The sequence below is a fragment of the Trachypithecus francoisi genome, unplaced genomic scaffold (assembly GCF_009764315.1).
Source record: "Trachypithecus francoisi isolate TF-2019V2 unplaced genomic scaffold, Tfra_2.0 Lachesis_group18, whole genome shotgun sequence".
Classification (NCBI taxonomy): Eukaryota; Metazoa; Chordata; class Mammalia; order Primates; family Cercopithecidae; genus Trachypithecus; species Trachypithecus francoisi.
Window position 1 is genome coordinate 71666956 of NW_022681463.1, and position 16904 is coordinate 71683859.

Here is a 16904-nt window from a genome sequence, read left to right on the forward strand (position 1 = left end):
TTACAACCCTGCTTGCCTCTGCCACACAGTCACTCACAGGGGAGGGGCGGGTCCCAAGATCAGAGTCCTGGGTGCTCAGAACCACTAGAGATGAAAGGGGCAGAGGTTGTCTGAGCCTGGGGAGAAGGTCTCAACCAGGAGAGATTGCAAAGGGCTCGCAAGCAGTGCTGTCAGGGAAGCAGATGAATGAATGCCCCCAAGGGAAGGTGCAGTCTGTCCAGGAAGAGAATAGGTTTAGGCATATTTCCAAGGCCTGAATTCTCATTCAGTGAATACTCATTAAAATCCTGTGACAGGACTTGGCACACATTATTCGGTCAATGAAGTATCTGTGGAATAAGTGTGCCTCTGTGGAATACGCTGGGCCTGCTACGTGCCCAGCTGCAGGGTCCACAAGCCTTGTCCTTGGCTCTTTGTCTTGTCCCCTACACTTTCTCCCCAAAGGATAATTTATCTCCACTAGATCTAAGAAAAGCACAGGGCCAGTTTAGTTACGGCGAGAAGCAGGAATGAAAGCCCAGTTTTGCCAAATAGGGGACCCATACGTTACAACTTGAGGGCACAGGGCTCCCACGCAGGGCTGTCCCTTGACCCGGCGAGGCAGCCCCACTCCAGCTCTATTCCCCTCTGCACACCTCCAGGGACACTGCAAGGCCTCTGACAGGTAACTCCACTGCAGGTGATGCACAAACGAGGGAGTGGCTTTCCAAAAGCCCCTGTTCACCCAATCGCTGACAGTCAAAGCAAGTGAAGCAATGTGGCCAGACACAGTGAAGGGGCCCGACAGTGATGTGACCACCTTAAAGATATTGAGAACTGGGGTTTTGGAGCCAGACTGCCTGGGTTTGAAACTCAGCTCCTCCACCCAGGCAGCCACTTAATCTCCTTGTACCTCAGTTTCTTCATCTGTAAAATGGGGAGAGGTAGAGTTCCAGCCTCACGGGGTTTTGATGAGGATGAAATGTATATTTACTGAGCAGGAGGCTGAACAGTGGCCAGCAGACAGCACCCTCTCAGTAAGTGCCACAGATCCGTGTCATCCTCCATTCTGCACCCCATGAACCACCAGGTAGAAAACTTAGCATGCCCTGAACAAGAGTCAGGATTCCTGGTCAGCTTTATTCCAAACACACACACCCAGCCAACCCTTTGTTCATATTTCAGCTGAGGGGATTTCCAGTGGGTTCCCATGGAGAGCTGTGAGGATCAGAGAGGCCCTGGGGGGCCTTCCTGGTGTCCACATCAGGCTTGGGTCCCCAGGGGCCAGATCTGGACTTCCATGTTCTCAGAGAGGCCCAGGATATTCTTCACATGAGAAAGCTGAGAACCCAAACCTTCCACAGACTCCTTTAGGCAGTAAGTGTTACATTCACATGTGCACATGTGTGAGAGACAAGGGTTGGGGAAGGATAGCAGGTACAGATCAAGCATGTCATGTGTCCCTTATAAACAGAAAGGCTATCAGCCACCCCAGGCCTGGAGCGGCTCCCTCTCTCACTTCCCCATTTACTGAAGGTCCTCCAGGCACATGCCAGGCCCTCCCCTCGCTAAAGCACCACAGAAGCAGGCCTCGAGCAGTCCAACTCCCCAGAATCCAGGATCCAATGTCTCCACCCTGTGTCCTCTCCATCACAATGGAACATGGGGCTAGTGTTCAGCCCAGGCGACTGGAACCCGGTTCTGCTTCCTGGGAGGTGAGCCCTGGCAGGAACCCCAGAAGGCCCTGCGATGATCCAGCCTGGAGCAGGCACAACAGAGAGTGTATGGGGGGAAATGTACTCGATAGTGGAAATGACCAGAGAAGCCAATATTATGAGATAACTCTCTAAGTTTGTTTGGCAGATTTGACTTTTCTAAGTCCTTTCATGAGAACTGGCATCATCTCTGTGGTCCCAGTGGGCACCAGGTGAGTGAGGTATGACAGTTATCATCTCGCTAGAAGGATAAAGAAACTGAGGCCCTGGAGAGTCTACTCACCTGACCTTGGCGCCTGGAGCAGGACAAGAGTTGCCATGGACCTAAGGAACTCACCTGCATCCACCTGTTCTTAATCCCTGCGGTCACCTGACCTAGGACCCAAACATCTGGCCACTTACCCAGGGGCCCCTTCTTGATGGTGTGTCCTAAGAACATAGCTGCTCAGCCCCAGCCTGCAGGGCTGGCACAGACCCAAGCTCCCCTACTTGTCCCTCAGAGGCACCTGCAAGATCTGCCTATAACTCCTATAGACCCTGAAGGGAGCCTTCCCAGGGCACCCACCTGCTAGAACAAACAGCCTCTGCTCTCTCTCTCCACCTCTTTGCCTAAGCCCTTACCCAGACTCCAGCTGCCCCTACACTGAGTTCCCTGGTGCAGATGGCGACCGGCCTAACTTACTTCCTCTGCAAGAGTAACAGCAAACAAGTAACTTACCCCAAGTGCCTCCACTATGTTGCAAGAGCCAACATTTAAGCTCAAGTGTCAAGAGCTGACACCAAAGTCTATGCCTTTTCTACCAACCATAGTCACCACCTATTTATATGTTGGGGATTTTTTTCTTGTGCCCATCTCTGCCAACTGAGTAAGTTGACATGAAATAACTCCAGGACCAAAACACCCCAAAGACCCCTCTCATTCATTTGAATTAATTTCTTGCCCCTAGTTAAAAGCCAGAGACTCCTGAGAAAGAACACAGTGTGGGTTGGTGTGTCAGGGTCATCCATCTTGATCCTAAGCTGCCAGGTAGTGGAGCCTGCACCTCACACCCAGTGCCCTGCCCTGAGGCCCTTTGGAAAGCCTTCTTAGTGGTGTTTGTGGTGAGCCGATTGCAGGGACAGACCTCAGTGCTTAATTTTAAACTGCTGCAGCATCTATTCAGTATCTTTTCCACTCTGCCCAAAACAACTGTGAGGCAGGGAGAGGCACCAGAATAAGCAGGGTTGTGAGCCAGGAAAGAAGAAGAATGTTCTGGAACATCTGTCAGTTATGACCACCTGGCCCAGTGGCCTTTGAAGGCAGCCACAGATCCTCTCATGGTTTAGCAAAGCAGTAGTGGCAATGCGTGGCTCTGCTGCCCAGAGTGATACACTGGCCTATTTTTCATGATTCACAGCTCGTCTCTTCAAACCTCAAGACGTCCATCACCTGGGTCTGGATGTCAAGAGCACCCCTTCAACCCCTAGCGTGCCTTAGGAGGGGTTCCTAACCTGGCCCCTGTCTGGAAGTTGACCTTCCTGTTCTCCCCTCTGGCAGGAGCCCAGATGCTGGCCCCTCTCAAGTGACTAACTTCTTGACTGTCCCGTTGACTTCCATGACCCCTTCTCCCATCTCTGAATCTGCCACAGAGTCTTCTGAGTCGCTTCCAATATTGTACAGGAGGAGCCAGGCCAGTCAAACGGACTGGCACTATGGCGGAACTGCCGGTGAGGAAAGCTGAGCTCTGTCAGCGAGGCCCGGCCAGGCTCTGTGGGCTGGGGGAGTAATGGTCTTGCAGCATTTTGTGCGTGTGAAATATTGTGGCTTGAGTATTACCTCTCACGCTAATGATATCCTACTGTTTCCGTTGCCCTCTGAGGTCTCATTTTGGGTAAGTTGTTAACTCCTCTCCTAGCCTTGCTTCCCGTTTCCTCCCATCCCCGACCCCCCTCAGAGAAAGAGCATCAGCAAAGTGCTGAAACAGATAGCTTCTTCCATCTTTCCATCTCCTCCCCTGTTTTTCATTCATCTTCCTATTCTTGTTCTACATGAACACAGGCACAATTTCCCTCAGGGACACAGGCCATTTTCTTCCCAGATTATACACTGGCTCCCTGGGGTGACAGGCCATATCCAGATAATCATGTGGAAAACGGAAAATGGAACATGGGCCCACCTCTGACAGTCTCAGCATGAGGTCGAAGCCAGCCCTGATTCAGAACCCACCAAAACTATCCATGTAGCGAACCTTCGTGGCTACAGCTCAGACACACAGGAGAGGGTCTGGCAAAATTGCATTAAGAGTCTTCATGCTCTAGCCAATTAAGCCCCGAAATCCTCACTCTGGGACCCTGGGGGTGGAAGACCAAATAGCATTTCTTGCCATTATTAATGATTTAAATCCAGCGTTAGTGGGATCAATCCATCACTGATTCACAGATTTATTTCACATCTGTAGTCATGGCAGCAGTAAATTAGATCCCCCCGTCACCTCCCCTCCCTGCCCCTATCCATGGCTGATAAATTTTGTAGCTCCAATGTGGTTAAATGAAATTAGGAGGCAGAAACCCTATAAGAGAGAATGGAGAGGCAGAGGACAGGCACACACTGCCGGCATGTGCCGAGGAGTGTTCCACAGGCTACATCGGTTCACTGGGGACCTTTTTCAGTTCTGTGTGCTCCCACAGAGCCTCAAGAACTGGAACTATCTCAAAGTCAGTAAGCATGACCACCGAGAAAATCTGAGCATTTATCTAAATATTCATAAGAAGGATTCTGAAAGTCATTTACTGAGTAATTGCCAGTCAAGTGCCAATGCTAAGCTTGAAAGGATGTGGGAGAGGAGAAAGGTAATGGGAAAAGGCTGGGGTATGCAACAGAGGGGACTCGAGCCTGTCCACACCACAGGCTGGCCACATGCCTGAAGAGGGCGACAAAGAGGAACCAGGAAGCACAAAACTGAAAATGTAGCTTTCTAGCGGTTATCAAAACCCCTGCCTGAAACATCCTGGAATCTGCATTCTTAACCAGATCCCCAGAAGCTGCTCAGGGACATGAACGATGAGGAACTGGAGGACCTCTAGTTTAAGATGAATTGGTTTCAAGGCTCCCTCTTCCAAAGCATGATTTTATTATGGGATTGTTCAACCACAATGAGTCAAAAATGGTGTTCCACATGGCTCAGTCTTTCTCGACAAATAGGACTTTGGCCAAATATGGAAGAAAACACACCCAGGTAAATCCTCAGGACCTATGACTCCAGAGGGTGGCACGTCTGACACGGAAAGGCTGCAACAGGCACAGGAAATGCTTTGTAATCCATATGAGGAGATGCTCTGGAGGACTGGAAACACTAGTTATGGCCTCATGTATCTATCCAGGCACAGAGCAGGATTATAAACCAAGTCAGCCAGAAATTCTAACACAGAGCATTACATCCATGCTCACAGAAATCCTCCAGACTTAGTGCTTGGCACACAGTAAGCATGAATATTTAATAAATACTTGTGAAATTGTTGTTGAGCCCTCATCTGATTCAAGGTCAGATCATGGTGATAAAAGGGTATATACTACTACAAAAAAATTAGTCTTCATAGGAAAGGAGCTCTGTAGATAGAAATATGTACACATAGAGACATTATGTGTATAGAAATGTGGCTGAGAATATGCAGAGATGTAAGCAGAGGTCAGATGGTGTATTAGTCTGTTTCCACGCTGCTGATAAAGACATACCTGAGACTGGGTAATTTATAAAGAAAAAGTTCCACGTGGCTGGGGAGGCCTCACAATCATGGCAGAAGGGAAAGGCACGTCTTACATGGCAGCAGCCAAGAGAGAGAAATGAGAACCAAAGGAAAGAAGTTTCCCCTTATAAAACAATCAAGTCTCATGAGACTTGTTCATCACTACAAGAACAGTATGGGGGAAACTGCCTCCATAATTCAGTAATCTCCCAGCAGGTCCCTCCCACAATAAATGGGAATTACAAGAGCTACAATTCAAGATGAGATTTGGGTAGGGACACAGCCAAACCATATCAGATGGGGAAGAGGACTGAAAGCTCTCAAAAGTGCAAGCTGGTGTGTTTCCTTCAGTGGACTCAGATTTTGAAATATCACATACAGAGGTTAAAAAGATGAGGATGCTCTCAACAATAAATACAGGAAAATGGCTGTGAACTTTAAGAATAGTGTCAGGAAAGCTGAATCAATCCCAGGATAAACATTCTTACCAAAACATAATAATAATGATAGTGATCATACAGGCAGCAACAAAAGACAGAGGCCCATTTAAAACAGAATTGAGCCAAAAAAAAAATCAAGACAGACAGGCTAATACTGTTTAGTGTAGTGTTGATGAATGATTCAGGGAAAAATCAAGTTGTTCAATTGCTATTTAATTTTGACTTTGCTGTAAAAAAAATTATCCTCAAACTGAAAAGAGTGCAACAAAATTAGATGAGAAATAGCAGGAACTAAAGATTGGTGAAAAGAAATCAAAAGAGAATGGTAACTGCTGTCTCCTGATCTGGATAAAATATACTCCAGAATGTGTACATAGTGAGAGAATAGCTTAATCTTGCTTCTGGTTTTTGAGGAATTGTGGGAAGTTGGTGAAATGAGTCTGTGACCAATCTGGGACAAATACTGAGAGCAAAATGACCACAAGAAACCAGCCTAAGATCAATAGAAGCCAATCACATAATACTGGCTTTGAGGTCACTTTTTGACAAGGTTATCAGATTAGGGAACTGTGGAAACCCCATAGGGCGAAATTCCACGAGACATTTCATTTCCAAAGGCTTCCTGATGTTCCTGGACAAGATAGAGATATATTAGGTGGGTGCTACTGTAAGATGATGTCATCACTAATAATAACTTATTGAACAGCACTCCACGATACTGTTTCATAGATCAGAGTCGACCCGGTTTCCAGCAGAGAGCCGTGGGGCTCTGTCCAGTACAAAATTTTTATAATAGGCTCGGATGCAGATTTAGAAGGAATATTTATACTTATAGATGCCCTGAAGCTGTTGAATGTTGAGGATAACATAATCAGATTCTAAAAGATTTTGGCAGGCAGAAACATCGGACCAGAATTAGCTAGATAAAAGATATTGATCATGGATATTAGATCCTGCTATCAGGCCCCCAAAAACAGCAGGCTGGAGAAGTGCAGAGTGAGGAAGCCCTGTTTGTTGTTAGATGCTTTCTTCAACCACAAGCTCAATAGTATAATTGATGTCACTGCCAGAAAAGTTAACACAACCAGATACAACTGAAAGGTTATGTAAAGAGGATTTCATCCTGCTCTGCCCCACATTGGAGTGCCATCCCTGGAATGGCACGTGCAGTTTGGGGGATACCACACTCTCTGAGAACTAGAAGCAGCTTGATGAGGGCTCAACAGAAAGGCTGGTGTCCTGGACAGTAAACTGCAGACTATATCACACAAAGAACTGCTGAAGCAAAGGAGGATGCTAAGTCTGGAAGACACATGACTCTGAGATGTAAAAACTGACTTTAAATATTTGACAATCTGCCACACAAAACCAAGACCTGAGTCTTACACTCCAGACTGAAGGGCTAGAATAGGACACTAATGCAATCCTACAGAAATATTTTAAGAAAAGAAATTATACCTAACAGAACTGTGCCATGGCACAGTGAGTTTTCTTGAAATTGGAGAGCTCCTTGTCTGTAGAAGTGCCGGCCTCTTGCTGAAGAACTAATACGGCAAGCGTTCAAAGTCCTCTTAATGCCACAGGCCACCACACAAGGTTTTGTTTTTGTTTTATACCCTGTCCATCTTGAATTTAGGACCCTCCCATAAGCTGGTGGAGCAGTTTACTTGGCTTTTTCATCATGGCCCTACTAGTCCCCGCTATTAAGAATGGAATGGGCCGGGCGCGATGGCTCATGCCTGTAATCCCAGCACTTTGGGAGGCTGAGGCAGGTGGATCACCTGAGGTCAGGAGTTCGAGACCATCCTGGTCAACATGGCAAAACCCCGCCTCTACTAAAAATACAAAAAGTAGCCAGGTGTGGTGAGACACACCTGTAATCCCAGCTACTCAGGAGGCTGAGGCAGGAGAATGACTCGAACCTGGGAGGTGGAGGTTACAGTGAGCAGAGATCGCACCACTACACTCCAACCTGGGCAACAGAGTGAGACTCTGTCTCAAAAAAAAAAAGAATGGAATGTAGGGTGTGTATGTGTGTGTCTGTCTGTGAGTGTGTGTACACACACATGTATTTAGCATTTAGGAGTAGGAAGACAAATACGAGGGAAAGAGGAAAAAGGAACAGGGATCATAAAGTTCCAGAAGACAAAACAAGCATAATCAAGAACTTACAAAAGTCCTAATGTATATATACAGTAGCTTCCCATTGCAAATCTTAGCAGATCTATCCTAGGCAATCCCTATGTTTCCCATCCAGTCCCCATTACATACCCCGTGGTCACAGAGCAGACACGCTACTTCGTACAGTGACAGGCACACCGCATTGTGTGTCTACATGGCCTTGGAGCCACTTGGTTCTATGGTTCCTACAGCAGGAGGGATACCTCTAAAGTCTTCCTCTTACCCTGCCTCAGCCCTTCCAGCTATCCTGATGACCGAAACTAGCCTCACGGTAACCAGAGGAGAAGGCCACAACAGGGTTACATTTTCTGACCACTCATTTATTGCAATCCTAGAGTGATTTACCAAAGCCAAAGGGGTTGGGGTGCAGTGGGGCATCTATATATGCCAGCTCCCCCAAACTATTGACTAGCCTTGGGTGCCAAGAAAGAACCTGAGACCCCAAATACCCAGTATGAATCCACTGGAAAATGTAAAGTTTAAATCATTAATAGCCACCCTCTTCTGCCTTTTAACAGTAAAATCTTTAAAATCGAAATCAGAAACAGAACAAGAAACCACCACGAAGCCTGCTCCGAAAGGTAAAGTTTATGGTGATTTTAAATGATCTATAGAAGTTAGTCATCCATCCTGGAGAAGGTAAGAAGCACAAAATCAGCCTGCCCCCAACCAAGGAGAGCATGCTGTTGGCCATTTTAAAACAGAGCAGGCTTAATGGAGGCCAATGGCCAAGGCATTATTTCTGGAATTTAATGTCAAGGCTCCAGGCTCAGGTAAGACATTGAGCCAGAGAGTTAAGTGCTCTGGCATTTTGAAAGGAGAGGAAACAATATTTATCACTGCAATTAGGAGGGAAGATAATGGTGTTATCCATACTTAGTTCATGCAATGACATTTACTATATCCCTACTGTATATGAGGCAGGATATAAAGTAAACAAAACCCATCTCACCCTCTCAGAACCTGAACTCTAGTGGGCAAGATACAATAAGAATAAAGGGAGGGGAATCAATATTCAATGAACATGTGCTGCAGGCCTCCAACTGCTGGAGATCAAGGAAGCCTCTTATCCTAAAACACGTGCACTCCACCCTGAGGCTTCCCAGCTATCTAGGAAGTGATTTTTAAATTTTTTCTATAAGGGATTAAAAGGTCTGAACTAGTTCACCATTCTGTATCCTGTTAATAATTTTTCCTATTCTTTTTTAGAGTGTGTTAACACTAAAGTACAGCAAAAAGAGGAAGAAAATGGTGAGTGTCTGACATAATATATCCAAAGATCCCTGCTTTCTGCAGTGCCCTGGGTGGGGAAGGTGCCCCTGGCAGGTGGCTCCCTCTGTGATCCAGCATGCCCCTGGGCCCAGAGGGGACTGAGGGGCATCCTGGGCACATGGCCCCCGAACCTCCTCAAGACGGAGGCTAAAACGAGAAACAGAGAGAGGGTCTCTGAAGGGACAGGACTGAAAGTCCATCTTCCTACTCAAAAGCTTGGGATAGGGACTCCCACATTTAAGAGCATCCAGGGGGTTGCTGGATTCCCTGGGGCCTGGGAAGCAGGCTTGACTGGGATACCTGCACCTCCCTAGATAGACTCAGGGTCCTATGGCATCTTGGTAATGAATAAATTGGAGCCCCAAATGGTGTCTTAAAGGTTTATTAAATGCTTATTAAGAGGGGGTTGGCTGAATCCTACAAGGGGGAAGAACAGGGGAGAATCCTTAGGGCAGCAGAATCCCAACTTGTGAGCACTACTCCCCAAAACAAAAGCCTGCAATTAACCAGACCCATCCTCATTAGAACACAATTTAGGGACTAAGATCTGTTTTACTTGAACATAGGGGTAGTGGGAGAGGGATCAGGTCTTACATACACACAACAGCTGCTTATACCCCCATCCCCACCCCATGGCTTATCAAATAAACTCTTGTAAACTCTAGAGTATGCATCCCACCCAACCTATCACATTGCCAGAAGGGAACTGATAAACAGTTTTCTCCATCTTATCCCATTTCCATGGGCATTTTACAGCTACGATATTCAAACTTTAATATGCAGGACAACTACCTGGGAATCTTGTTTAAAAGCAGATTCTCATTCAGCAGATCTGAGATTTGAGATCTGACCTTTCTTTTTTCTTTAGACAAGGTCTCCCTCTGTTGCCCAGTGGTGTGAGAACAGCTCACAACATCCTCCACCTCCCAGGTTCAAGTGATTCTCCCACCTCAGCCTCCTGAGTAGCTGGGACCACCGGCACATGCCACCACACCTGGCTAATTTTTTATTATTAAAGAGACTAGGTCTCACTATGTTGCCCAGGCTCATCTCAGCTTCTGGGCTCAAGCAATCCTCCCTCCTCAGCTTCCCAAAGTGCTGGGATGCTAGGCATGAGCCACCATGCCTGGCCAGATTTGGTCTTTCTAACAAGCTTCCTTATCCACGGACCACACTTTGAGTAGCTAGATTTTAGAACAGTTTATAGATTTGTACCCACAGCAGCCACCAGCCTAACCTGACCCTTTAGCCATCTGCCTAGGATAGTAGGGAATTCACTGTGAAACATGGAGAAGATGAAAACAGAATCGAGTTTCATCTGTGTGCTTGTCAATCAGTGACACTGGGTTGCCCATTTCTCAGATATAGCCCTGAGCTAGTCACTTACTGCTTCTCCCCAACCTTTCCTTATCTACTGTTAAAGAAAAAATTATTCATTGATACTTGTTAAAGCCCAGTAAGTAGACTTTATTCAGAACCACTGTGGTAAGTTTAGAGACCACAGCAATGAGATTTTGCAGGAGGGGAAAGAGCTTGGGCTCAAGTCCAAATAGAGCATGGGCAAGTGAGAAATTATACCCAAGGAGCAGGGTAGAGGTCAGTGGATGGAAAATCACTAAGAGGAAAGCATGGGGAATTCTGAATAAACCAACCTAATAGGATTCTGGCTGAAGATGGGTCAGGTGATCAGATATTAACCAGATGATGGTGGGGGATGAAGAACCTCATTAGATATTGAGGGAGATCAGATATTGAGGGTAGGGGTTCTTGCTAAAACTGGATTTTATAAGGAAGTGCACAGATGGGCCTAGGAAAAGATTGGGGAGCCCAACTAAAGTTTGGTCAAGCAAAGAATCTTTGTCACATAATGTGGGAATTATATTTACCCCTCAGGGCAATACACACAGCTCATTTATCCCAAATTCAAGAATGATAGTTCAGTCAAGAAAAATGTTAAGAGGTTGGGTGCAGTGGCTCATGCCTGTAATCTGAGCACTTTAGGAGGCCGAGAAGGAAGGATCACTTGAGACCAAGAGTTTGAGACTAGCCTGGGCAACATAGCAAGACCTCATCTCTACAAAAAATTTAAAAATTAATCAGGCATTGTGGTGTGTGCCTGTAGTCCCAGCTACTCAGGAGACTGAGGTGGGAGTATTGTCACAGTTAGCCATGATCACAACACTGCAATTCACCCTGAGCTACAGAGAGAGACCCTGTCCCTAAAAATTTTCTTACATAAAAAAGAAAAATGATAGAGGAGAGGCACTTGAATAAGGAAGAGTTAAGATTTGTTCTTAATCCCAGTACTTTGGGAGGCTGAGGCCAGTGGATCACGAGCTCAAGAGGTAGAGACCATCCTGGCCAACATGGGAGAACCCCGTCTCTACTAAAAATACAAAAATTAGATGGACATGATGGCTAGTAATCCCAGCTACTCAGGAAGCTGAGGCAGGAGAATTGGTTGAACCCAGGAGGCAGAGGTTGCAGCGAGCCAAGATCATGCTACCGCACTCCAGCCTGGCAACAGGCCGTCTCAAAAAAAAAAAAAGAGATCTGTTTTTAATCAGACCGGGGGAAGACATGCTCCACCTGGGGAACAGTGTGTGCTAGCATTGACCTACATTAGCACTAGTCCTCTGAGCCACCCTCAAGATGAGTCTTATTGTCCCATTGCACAGATACGGAGCTGGGTGCAAGGGGGACACACAACAGTGACATGCCGGAAGTGGCCCAGGTTCTGGACGACAGAACCACCACTCGAACTTGGCCTGACACTCCCCCCGGCCCTTCCCATCCTCCTGTAGAGTGACTTCAGGAGGAGATAATGATATCACTAGAAGAGAGGTAGAGGTTGACAGATGTCCCCAAAGGGAAAGTTAATTAGAAATAAGACTTTTTCTTCTCATTCAGCCCCAGCGACAGCTATGATACTGCTTATTTACACTTGACATATTGACAGTGCCCAGCCATGTTAATAAGCTTACTTATTACTTTGAATCGAATGCTCCTGAGCACCACTGTTGAGTATTCAGCGCTGCCAAGTTCACCTTCTTCCCGTGATAAACACCTCCTTTTGTACCACCTCACATTGTTATTCAATATGCATTATTCAAAAATTTAAAAAAACTACTAAGATATGGCATTTGCAAATGACGGGAAGTTACTGAGTTACCAGGGCCACAGCTGTACTCGTCTCCATCTTGGGCAGGCACATCTGAGGCAGGCTTGGAGCATCTTCCAAAACAGCCTGCTCCTTGGTCTCTCAGGCCCCTTTTCTACCAGTTCATTCATTTCTCCTCTCTACTGCCACCCACAAGGAGCTTCCCCAGTGCTTGCTTGAATTCCCAAGGATTCTTGCTGGGTTTTCCTCCATGGTTTTTTTTTTTTTAAAACTTCCTTGGTCGTTTCCATGGCAGACAGTTCAGGAACACACAGTGTTTTTAGAATCAAGCTGAGCATGCCCTTGCCTTTGCCCTGTTGTGGGTACCCCAGTGGGGTGGCATTGTGTACACCTGTGGGAAGTGATGGACGAATTGCCAGGGAATTCTGGAAGCATGGGGCCCACCTCATATGCGGCAAGTCTGTCAGGCACAAGCCAAGGCTGCAGAAGAAGGTTTGCAAGTATAGAGGCCCCAGGCCTGTGTGGGTAAAGGCAGCCCCAGCTCGGTAAAATTCTCCATCCCAGGAGGAGCCCGAAGGAGTCAGAGTTTTTGCCACAGAGCCAAAATTGGGAAGAAGAACAAAAGTAATGTGTAGAGATCACAAAGAACATCCCATCTCTGTCCCCAAAGGCGTAAGAAGGACACAAAATCAGTCTAGGGCCAACCTGGCAGGGTTCCCAGGCTCTCCGGAGGGGCTAGCTGGAAAAGGCTGGTGTCATCAGAAGCTGAGACAATCGGCCACCATCATTTTCCTGGGGACCCAATTATCATGCCAGAGCCACTTCCTCTGAGTTCTTCTCTCAGAATCACCTTCCCAGGAGTATGGAAGAGAGGCCCAAGTTGTACTGATCAGTTCCACAATTCAGCTTGCTCCCCAGCTCCCTGGAGGCTTTAAGCTACTCTTCCGGCCTGGAGAGTCACCAGGCTGCCGCTGACCTTTGTAGGAATAAGGGCATTCACTGTCTCTGGAAGATATTCTCCATCCAGCTCACTGGCTCAGGGATTCATCTCTTATGCTCTGATTAGTAATTATGAATCATATGCAATTCTAGAAATTGGCAAATTTTGACAAGCCTGGTGGAAGACAGATATATTTCTTGAAATTTCCAAGTGAAAATCACACTCGGAATAAGTCTCCTTCAGAACAAAATCTAAAGTCCTTCCCATAGCCTACAAGGTCCTTTGAAAGCTGGCCCCAGCCCACCACCTGCCCACCTACTCCTCCCTCCCTCACCCGCCCCTGACTCCTCTCTGACCTCCCCTCAGGATGTGCAACTTCATGTCTACTCTACTGCGGGCATAACAGAGGGTCCCCCCGGCCATGTGTCAAACACGCCCCTCCCACACTCACCTCAGGGCTTTTGCACCTCCTAGTCCTCTGCTGGATTGTGGCCTTCTGCCTGTGCATTCCTTACTTCACTCAGGACTCATTCAAAGACCACTTTGTCAGACTGACCGTCACCAGCCACTAGGAACACACACTTGCTTTCTTAAGTCGGCCACTGAAACTGACCCTCTTATTCCAATTTTATTAGTACCCCCAAGTTGAATTTTAGGTCATGTGATTAACTATTTAATATCTCATTGATGATGTATGCATTTTTTGGAAGGGCAAAGGTAAATACCATCAATCTATTTCTATTCTTTTTAAATTTTTTATGTTTTTGGTTTTCTTTCCACATGCCCTTCCTTTTGATGCTCCTTCCAAAATTGAAAGTCATGGAGTTTGCTTCTAAAGAGAACTTTTGGGATGGTATAACAGATGAGTCCATGGACAAGCTGGAAGTGGAGGACTTAGATGAACATGTAAGTTGGATAAAAACTTGAGACCCAGCCCCCGCTCCAAATGTTAGAACAGGGTGGCCCAAGCCCAGCCCAGGCAAGCTGGCTGAGGTCTTGGGATCTGAGGACCTGAGTTTTCTTTTTGTCTCATATACCCCAGACTGGGTGTTAAAGACAGCAACCCAGAAACTCCAACATGCATAGACAGAAAAACCCCAAGGAAAGCCTACTCCCTCTATGTAGATGGGGCAACCTGGCAAGACAGAAAACTCCAGATGCTAACCTCTCTACTCCAGGCAGGCACCACAGCAAATAGCAGTGGTGTGTCTCTCCCATCTTTGCAGGTCTGTGACCATGACCACCCTGCAGAGAGACACAGAACCAGCCCTGGAAATTCAACAGGGTGCTCTCCCCAGCTGTTCCCAATCACCAGAGGGGACATGGGGGAGTCATCATGGTTTCAGTAAGCCTTACATCCACTGGATGCTTTCTTGTCTTTAAGACCAAATTTTTGTTATAATTTTGTAAACATGCCACATGAATGTTTTGCCTATGGGGGGCAGCCTAGTGGCTCCAATTTCCTGCATCAGCTTCCTCTAGGGCTTGCACTCCATGCTGATTCTGAGGGAAGCATTATTATGCATCCTGTCCTCGACTGCTAAGACCTCTCAGATTGTAGGTGCTGACTACAATCCTAAAAATGAAATCTGTGTCTCCGGAACCCAAAGTTAAGCAGATATGTTTTCCTAAATTTATAAAAGAAAAGGCAAAAAACTAAATATTTCATTGTTAAAATGTTTTTAATTGAGAAATTTTCTGGTCTCAGTTTATATTTAGCCCTAAATTCTATACTTGCCTCTATAAAGCACCATATTACTAAGATTTACTGAAATACTACAATGAAGGGAGAAAAAAATGACATAAATTTAGATTTACTGCTTTGGATTTACAAAGGCAGGAAAGTAAACTCAGGCATTTTGGAAAGATTTTTCAACTAGAGTTGAAACCTGAAGGAATTGTTTTAATTAGACACAAGTTATTCAGAAAACTTCAAGGCTCCTGCCCATTGATGTTTAGCTATATCAGGTAGCACTGCATTCTCAGGTGACAGACACATCTCCGTGTGTGTTCTGGAAGGACATGGCAGATCTGGGAGCATTCCAGAGTTTTCCTTGGGACAGGTGGGCTGAGCAGGGGAGCTCTCATCACAAGCACCGTGACATTCTAGGACTTTGCTACTAAAGGATTTTAGGCAAGAATGTGACACAATCAGACTTGTTTTTAATTTCTTTAAGTATTTTGATTCAAACTCCCTAAACTATCTAGCTTTTACATTGAGAAGCTACCAGGTGCACACCATTTGAAAATATTGAAGTAGTAAAGAAGGCTATGAAATAAATATTTCAAGCCTCTACTTCCTTACTTTAATAAAATAACTGCTGTATACTGCTATTTACCTATCCTGGAAATTTTAACGCGTATATACACATAGATGTCTTTTCAAACACATGCATATCCACAAATGGAATCATGATGTACATTCTGTTCTATAACTTACTTTTCCCTTAATAACATATTTCGGAAAGCTTTGGTATTCCATTACATCTTGTACCATAATTTCACTAGCGCCCTGTCAATGGATGTCTAACTTGTTTCCAGTCTTGTGTGCGTGTGTGTGTGTATCTGTGTGTACATATAAATATATATATATTCAATGCAATGAATTGTACATATATTATTACATACAAATGCAAGTGTATGTAAAGAATAAATTTCTAGCAGTTGATGCTGGAACCAGAACTATCTGCATCTTTAACTCAAGAAGCATTGACGAATTTCCCCACCGGTAAGTTGTACCATTTTCCTATTCCCACCTAGAGGGCATGAGAAGGCCTCCTTCATCATATCCTCGACCACCAAGGGACAGAATTCTGGCCCATCTGATAGGGTGAAAATAGCATCTCATTGTTGGTTTTTGCATCTCCTCCGTTAAGAAAGGTGATGGGCATTTTCACAATTATTGGACATTCGTGTCTCTCTGTGAGTGGCCAGTTGGTGTTGTCTTCTCTTCTACCAAGTTGCTTATTTCTCTTTCTTTCTGATTTGTGAGGGCTTTTAATATATGAAAGAACTTAATTATTTTTCTGACATACATGGAAATTTGTTTCCAGTTTGTATTGTTTTCCAACCTTCTTCTTGGTATTGTCCATGACAGGGTCATTTTTTATGTGCAGGTAGTCGCATGTATCAGTATTTTCTTTTCTGATTACTAAGTATTGTTTCATGTGTAGAGAGGTCTTTTCACCCCTCAAAATAATTTTTATAATTAATTTATGTGTTCCTCTAGCTATCTAAGGGATCTCTTTAAAACTATGTGGAATTTATTTGGGGGAAACAATATGGCATAGGAGATCTAGCCAAAGACCCCAACAATACTGAGTCCTTTCTCCACGGACAGGGTCAAATTTCCTTTTTTAAAGGTCACTCTGGTAGCTTTGTGGATGATGAATTGGAGGGGAGAGGCTGAGGGCAGGAAGATTAGTAATATGTAGCAGTACAGATGAACACATGGGAAAGCCTGGCAGCTCAGGGCAGTGCCCAGCACAGCTGCCATGACATGGTACGGATTTCTACACTATAGGCTGGAAAGC

At 45.6% G+C, this 16904-nt stretch overlaps 1 protein-coding gene across 1 annotated transcript in view; it reads left to right on the forward strand.

Annotated features, from left to right (window-relative positions):
• The window catches only part of ERICH6B (glutamate rich 6B), a 71133-nt gene that overhangs the window by 25170 nt on the left and 29059 nt on the right, over positions 1-16904 (forward strand). The window contains exons 5-8 of the mRNA XM_033176966.1: positions 3232-3401; positions 8557-8619; positions 9248-9289; positions 14189-14277. Coding sequence (XP_033032857.1) covers positions 3232-3401; positions 8557-8619; positions 9248-9289; positions 14189-14277 — 364 coding nt within the window. The remainder of the gene's footprint in view (positions 1-3231; positions 3402-8556; positions 8620-9247; positions 9290-14188; positions 14278-16904) is intronic.